At 46.0% G+C, this 7,199-nt stretch overlaps 1 protein-coding gene across 3 annotated transcripts; it reads right to left on the bottom strand.

Annotated features, from left to right (window-relative positions):
- Window positions 1-4,860: 4,860 nt before the first annotated feature.
- LOC122010093 lies at window positions 4,861-6,091 on the bottom strand. 3 transcript variants are annotated; one of them, XM_042566494.1, is made up of 3 exons: window positions 6,004-6,087; window positions 5,505-5,917; window positions 4,861-5,414 (listed from the first exon to the last, which is right to left on the bottom strand). In XM_042566494.1, the coding sequence occupies exons 2-3, from the start codon at window positions 5,911-5,913 to the stop codon at window positions 5,089-5,091; spliced, it is 735 nt and encodes a 244-aa protein (XP_042422428.1). In that variant the 5' UTR covers window positions 5,914-5,917; window positions 6,004-6,087; the 3' UTR covers window positions 4,861-5,088. The 3 variants fall into 3 exon arrangements, with proteins under 3 accessions (XP_042422428.1, XP_042422437.1, XP_042422418.1); XM_042566503.1 differs by having other exon boundaries at window positions 4,861-5,411; window positions 5,505-6,091; XM_042566484.1 differs by having other exon boundaries at window positions 5,505-6,091.
- Between the last annotated feature and the right edge of the window lie 1,108 nt (window positions 6,092-7,199).

Genomic DNA, 7,199 nt, shown 5'->3' on the forward strand with positions numbered 1-7,199 from the left:
GATGATCACATTCTGCTCTGCGTTGAAATCCCTTTTTCTTTGTTTGATCGGGTGAACGTCCGGTTGGACATGAATCTCATGTTGGGCCACGCTTGGGGAGATGTCGGGCACCTCATGTGTCGACCAAGCGAACACATCGTGATTCTGTTTGAGGTAGACGATCAGCTCTGCCTTCTTCTCTTCTTCCAGGTCGGCGGCAACGAAGGTCGAGGCTTCCGACCGGCTCCGGTGGATCTGAACCTCCTCCTTTTCTTCATATACCAAAGTGTGAGGTTTTTCGGTGATAGCATTTACCTCTAGCTGTGGAGTCTTCCGAGCAGCCTTGGCCTCGGTCTTGACCATTTCCACATAGCAGCGCAGAGCGGTCAGCTAGTCTCCCTTGACCTCACCCACCTGGTCGTCCACTGGGGAATTTATCTTTTGGCAGTAAGTGGATACTGTCGCCCGGAATTCGTTGAGGGTCGATCGGCCCAAAATAACATTGTAGGTCGATGTACGTCCACAACTATGAAGTTGGTGGTTCGGGTCCTCCTCAACGGCTCCTCTCCCAGCGAGATGACCAATCTTGCTTAGCTGATTGACAATACTTCATTGCCTGTGAACCCGTAGAGCGGGGTCGCCATGGGTAGCAGCTCGCTGCGATCGATCTGCAGCTGATCGAATGCCTTCTTAAAAATGATGTTCACCGAGCTCCCTGTGTCCACGAAGGTCCGGTGAATGGTGTAGTTGGCGATCACTGCTTGGATGATCAGCGCGTCATCATGAGAGATCTCGATCCCCTCCAGATCGTTGGGACCGAAGCTGATCTGAGGCCCTTCGGGCTTCTCCTTGCTGCACCCTACGACATGGATCTCTAACCGTCGAGAGTATGATTTCCTGGCACGGTTGGAGTCTCCGTTGGTCAGCCCTCCGGCAATCATGCCTATCTCCCCCCACGAAGCGTTGTTCTTGTTTTCCTCTTCCCAGGAAGACGATTTATTTCGCTTGGCCGGGATCCTGGAGGGATCGGTTTCCTCCCTCCACTGATGGTGATGGCAATCGGGCTCCCTTCTTTCTTCTCATTGCTCGGTCGATCGACGACGACCTCGTCGATCAGGAGAAGGGGAGCGATGGCGATATCTCCTGGGGGTCGGTCAATTGACGATTAGCGGCATTCCTGTGTGTTGTGCGTCGCCGACTGGTGGAATGAACGAAACATAGGCGCATACCTTGCCCTTCGACACCTTGGCCCGACCAGATGTCACATGTTGTACGACGTGCACCCTGGTCTCTTGGTGCGGTCGTGCTCCTTCAGGCCTCGGCCCCTTGAGCGGCAGATGGCTGCTAGTCGGTCGACGCTCGGTCGTCGTCAAATGTTCAGTCGGTGCCTCCTTTCTTATAGCCGCCTGAACCTCTTCCATGTTGATGTATTCGTTGGTCTTTTTCAGCATGTGGTCGAAGTCCCTGGATGGTTTCCTGATGAGTGACCGAAAGAAGTCCCATTCGGCGAGCCCCTGGTTAAAGGCGTTCATCATGGTTTCAGACGAAACCGAGGGGATGTCCATGGACACTTGGTTGAAGCGCTGGATGTACGCTCCGAGCGCTTCCTTGGGCCCTTGTTTCAGGGTGAAGAGGCTGACGCTTGTCTTTTGATAGTATCGGTTGCTGGCGAAGTGGTGCTCGAAGGCGGCTCGGAAGTCTTTGAAACTTCGTATTGAGCCGTCTAACAGTCTTCTGAACCAACGCTGCGCCGATTCGGAGAGAGTCATGAGAAAGACTCTGCACTTTACTCCGCCTGTGTACTGGTGCAGCGTAGCCTCATTGTCGAACTGATCTAGATGATCATCTGGGTCAGTCGCCCCGTTGTACGCCCTGATTGCCAACGGGGTCTAGTGTCGAGGCAGAGGGTCTTGTAAGATCTCCTCTGGGAACTGCCTGTTGATCCGTTCGAGGGGCGCGATGCTTCGGGGCGCTTTTCCTTTCCGTGCATCCCGAACGGGTGCCTCGTCGGAAGATGATCCCCGCTCCTGATGCGTTTGGGCTATCTCCGAGGGGGTTTGGAACAGGGCCCGATGGAAGGGGATCGGCGGGCGGCGCTTCCCCTTGGGTGACGGTCGGCCTTCGGTTCTGCCCCCATATGGAGAATTGCTCCGCTAAGTCTTCTTGCCCCGCTCGCCTATCGGCCGCTGAGGTTGCGGGCTGTGGCGCTGGCCGACCGACTAGAGTCTGTTGTTGTTGTTGCTCCAACATTTTTGTTGCCCGTGCTTGCACGAGCACCTCCAGCTCCTCTTGATGAGCGTCATGGTAGTTAGTCGTCTAGTGTCTTCCATCTTCTCGGCTCGGATTCAGGTGACGTTTCCACAGACAACGCCAAATATGATCCTGTCCGAAAGTCGGGGAGACGGATGTTGGGGACATGACACTCTTGCTGACCTTCGATGGACTTCACTCTCCCTTGCAACACAAGCAGCGTCAGTGCCGAGCCAGGGAAGGGGTCCTGAGCGATGACCCTTCCACGCTTAAGTCAGTCTCCGGCGAAGTAAGAAGAAGCAAGAAGAACTGTAGCGCAATAATAGAAATCACAAGAAAAGCATACTTCTGTCGATGCCTGGATTCCCCTTTATATATGACTCCTGTAGCGTGTTTGCATGCTTCTTAAAGTGGGCACGCTTTCCCAAGCTCCCCCTGAGAAGACATGTCAGTAAAGTGTCCCTGACACAGTACCTTAACGGGCCGAGTATATCTCTGAAGTGACAGTGGAAGTTTCCGCCGTATGATCCTCTGTCTGACCATGTCGCCTGCTAGCGGCACTAGCTCCCAAAAGGATTTCAAAGGATATCCCGCTGTGTCTGTTGTTTGGCCGAGCGGAATGACCACTCGGCTAGAATTATGATATCCTTGCGTTATCTGCTACTACGCTGAGCGGGACAACTGCTCGGTTGAAAGTCCACTGTCGCGCTGAGCGGTAGAGCCGCTCAGTTGAAAGTCCCATGTCCGTGTCGTCCGCCGTCGAGCAGAGTGGGAGAGTCGCTCGGCTGAAAGTCCTCTGTCCGTGTTGTCCACCGTCAGGCCGAACAGGATAGCCGCTTGACTGAAAGTCCTCTGTCTGCGTCGTTCGCCGTAAGGGCGAGCGGGATAGCTTGGCTTCTACACATCCCTTGAGCGTCGGTCTAATTACTCCCTGTACCTAAGATGATGGGTTGGTGTTCAACCCCCCGATCGACGTATAACTCGCCCGATCAGTCAATAATATCCACTCGTTTATATCTTGACTTTGACCTCCACGTACACGATAGTAAGATGGGACCCTGCCTAATCACCGCATCAAAGATGGATTGGGTACACATATAATATTTGAAATAATGGCCATAATCTCCATATCATGGGTAACAAGTGTTTTGATAGAGGCCATAATCATTCTGTGCTTGTCACGGGATCCGAAGAAAATACGATAGAACCAAATTAAGCCCCTTGATTGTTGAGTCATGCATACTATATATTCGTACGTAATGACTGAACCAACACAACTGATCCGAACATCTCAAAGAAACAGTTGGACTCAAGTTGTGATGATAAGTTGTCTGGTAAACCTCCTATTTTATAAAAATCATTTTTGGATTGCCGGTGCCTAGACATACTACTTTGATGCTCAAACTGTTTCTGGTGAATGGCTCTTCACTTCCACCTACAAACAATGAGAAGTGATAACGCTAAAAACCAAGAAAACCGCACCGACCGTTCGTCTGCTTATGACAGGATTGGGGTCTTTCAGCGCCCCCCGTGTCCGCAAACTCGACGAAGCCAACCACCGGTCCTTCATCACCGTCTCTTCGACCGACCCGCACTTCTCGACGTGCCGCTTTCAACGACTCCGCTCTCATGTCCAAGGAGATTCCGCCGACGAACAGCTTCACCCCATGTTCGAACTCCGACGACGGGCCTGCAGCATCAGAAACAGAGAACTTGGATGGAGGACCAGAGGCGGCGGCGTCGAGCACGAGGATTTAGGTTTCAAGTATGACGAGGAGGGGTTGGATTTTTAGACTGCAGCAGTCACTTCGGAAACGACAGTGTTCCAAAATTGCGATTGTTTTCTTTTACAATCTTTTAATAAATTTATGAATCACAACTTGTAAAAAGTTTAAACATATCGTTAAATTTTGATTAACAAATTACGAGGAACTCTTTAGATCCAAGCTACATTCTAACAACTCTTACTGCCTAACAAATAAACTTGCTAATTAATGCCAATTACTTGGCTGAGTTTCTATTAAATTAATAATCGAAATGTATTTTATTTTGTTTGTTTGGTACACAATATCCTCCCTGCGATCTCGACCACTATTCCCTTCCGAACCGTTGCTTGCTGTCGCTTGGTGATTTGTCTTCGTCACCGTATCAAACTCCAAATATTGTGGGCCTTCAAGTAGCAACCAATCTTAAACCATATGGACTGTGCTTGCTCCGATGGCCAAGCGAACTAATTGAACCGAATAACTCCATTAATTTTCTCTCCCCATCTCATCTAATAAATGTAGGCACATGGTTTGATGGAACCGTGGACCATCGTTGCATCTCCAAATTGCTCTCTCTCCGCCATGACGCCATTCATTCATTAACAGCATATAAGAAAAATGTGTACGTGTTCCTCTCTCTAATTATTTGGAATTTGTTCCTGTAGATTCAATCTTCAATCAGATTCTTATTAACATTCAGCAAATCATTCTCCAGTGTTCATCAGTCATTCAGTTTTTGCATTTTGAGGTCTTATAATTCGTCGACCATTATTGGGGTGAGATAATTAATTATACCTCTAGGCTTTAGGCTTAATATATATAATCAATCACTAAACTCAGAATACAGTAAACAATATCTTTATTAATAAACTTCAATGTTGTGGCATACATACTATGAAACTAATGCACCATTGACTATTGTAGAATTCATTATACAGAGGCAAAAAGAAAGCTGAGATGGAATAAGGATTTTGTCTTTTCTTTTGGCGTTATATATGTTCAGACCAGAGATTGTATCCAGAAAATGATAGATATGTGCTGTAATTAAGCAGCTAATCCCACAATTAGAGTGGATATTTTATTTACAGGTTAATTACAGTGAATCTAGAACATCAAATAGGATTTCTTCTCTGATCTCCTCAAAGATGATCTGCTCAATCTCAACTCCGACCTCTGTTTCTTCAACTTGGAACTGTGTCCATTCTCTCCTGGATTTGGCTAAATCTGAAGCTATCAGATGCGCTAAATTGCCCCATGACAGAATTCCCACCTCAATTAAGTTTCCTCTGCTGTCCACAAAGTGGTGTGGCTCAAAGCAGCACCTCCTCCTGGTTTTTTGTGGATCCATGCAAGCCCATGGAGATTCACTTCTCTCAGTTGGCGAGTCAAAATTCGAACTTGACGACACCTCTTCCTCTGCTGTGGCAATAGAATGTCAACATTGTGAAAAAGATTAAATTTTGTTAAGAATTAAGAGGTAAGTTGAAAGAAAAATTTGTAAAAGAGTACCTTGTAGCTCAAGAACTGATACAGGACTAAGCACCTCCTTGTCCAGATCTTCCTCTTCAGTGCCACCGGAAGTAGATAGCCTGTGAAATTCAACTGCCCTTTTGTTGTCTTTGATTGGCCATCTCCAGGCTTTTCTTATCAGCTTAGTGTAGGCAAATTTGTTGAGCAGGCATCTGAGAAGTCCACCCCTGTTCTTCCTCCAGCCATATATGCCAAATATTCTTAGCTTCCTGCAACTGCAAGAACTACTTCCAGGCCAACAAATGGATGTGACAGTGCCTTCCATTGCTCTGCTGTCGGAGTAGCCATGCTCCAACAGGTAGACATCGAGCAGAAATGGCTCCTGTTGCTCCTCCAGAAGCTCGAAAAGCCTTCGGACAGGGTGCATTGGGTTGGGAACAGAAGCCATGTTTCTAGTAAGTTGTCAAACAAAGACATGATTTGTGCTCATTGAAATTATGATTTAATGCAAGAATGAAGAGGATGAGACGAGACATACTAACGTAGGGCGAACGAGAAGCGAAGGTGGGCAAGAGGGAGTTTAGACAAGTAGGGAGGTGTGCCCACTTTATTGTTTGGTAGTAAGAGCAAGCATGTGTGCCATGAGACAACATATAGGGCCAGTATAAACAGATTGAATTGATTTTGTTGGTGGGATTTGAATTTATTGGTACCGGCGAGCTTGAGCTTGGCCTCTACTCCTGAAATTTAGCACGATGTTGATCTGATCGAGATATCAGAACACTACTTAGGAACGATACGGAGGTACATGTTATAGAAATTTCCATGGAGTTGACCTTGCAAAAGTGCCTGGCAATAGGTTTGCCATAAATTGTCAATCTTGTGTTGAATTCTTCAGGTTTTTAACCTCTTTTTTTTTTTCTTCCTTTGCATGCTTCGGACTGATAGGAATTTTAGGACTCCTAGGATCGTGCAACAACATAGAATCATTAAGAAAACGATTCAACAATCCAACACAGGATCTTATTGGAGATCTACAACTAATATGTGAAATGAACAAAAGCGAAAGCATAAAAATATAAATCAGAAATCCGCACCAATCTAGACACAGCTTCATCCTATCATCACGGGAAGAACTTGAAGATCAAAACTCAAATTAGCCGCAGGGAGTGATCTTCCAGAGGTGAGAGGTTGACGGCTACGCAATCTCAGTCCGAGGGGGGAAAACTCGTTAGCTACCTATCAATGCTAATAGTTATGGGTTATTGGGTTTCACACTATGAGTCACATTCAATAATATACAAACCCGCATTCAAGATATAAATTAGATCATTTTAGCGAATTTGCCCTAAATGGCAAAATCTATATGTTAACAATTAATATGTTAGTCCATCTAATACAGATTAAATCCAACAATCTCTCACTTGGACTATATGTAATATCGTATCCTACCCACAATACTTTAGTTGAACTCAATAATGCTACAAATTTTATGGATTAAGAGGGTGTTTGGCTAAACTTATTAAAAACAGTTTATAAACTCGTACAACTTATAAGTTGTTGTAGAAGTTTATAAGTTGTTAGGTCTTATTTTAAAAATAAGTTGTTAAAGTATTTGAGTGAACTTTATCAATCAACTTAAAGATATTGATGTGTTTGGTATTATAAGATCGTTTTATTAATAAAATTATCAAAAATGATATAATACTATTAATAGAGGGTTTTGAGATTTTT

This window comes from Zingiber officinale, chromosome 1A (genome assembly GCF_018446385.1).
Source record: "Zingiber officinale cultivar Zhangliang chromosome 1A, Zo_v1.1, whole genome shotgun sequence".
NCBI classification, from domain to species: Eukaryota; Viridiplantae; Streptophyta; class Magnoliopsida; order Zingiberales; family Zingiberaceae; genus Zingiber; species Zingiber officinale.

Coding starts and splice junctions, on each gene's coding strand:
- LOC122010093 (XM_042566484.1), bottom strand. CDS start 5,913: ATGGCTTCTGTTCCCAACCCAATGCACCCTGTCCGAAGGCTTTTCGAG. Junction 5,415..5,504: donor ATCAGTTCTTGAGCTACAAG/GTACTCTTTTAC, acceptor CTATTGCCACAG/CAGAGGAAGAGGTGTCGTCA.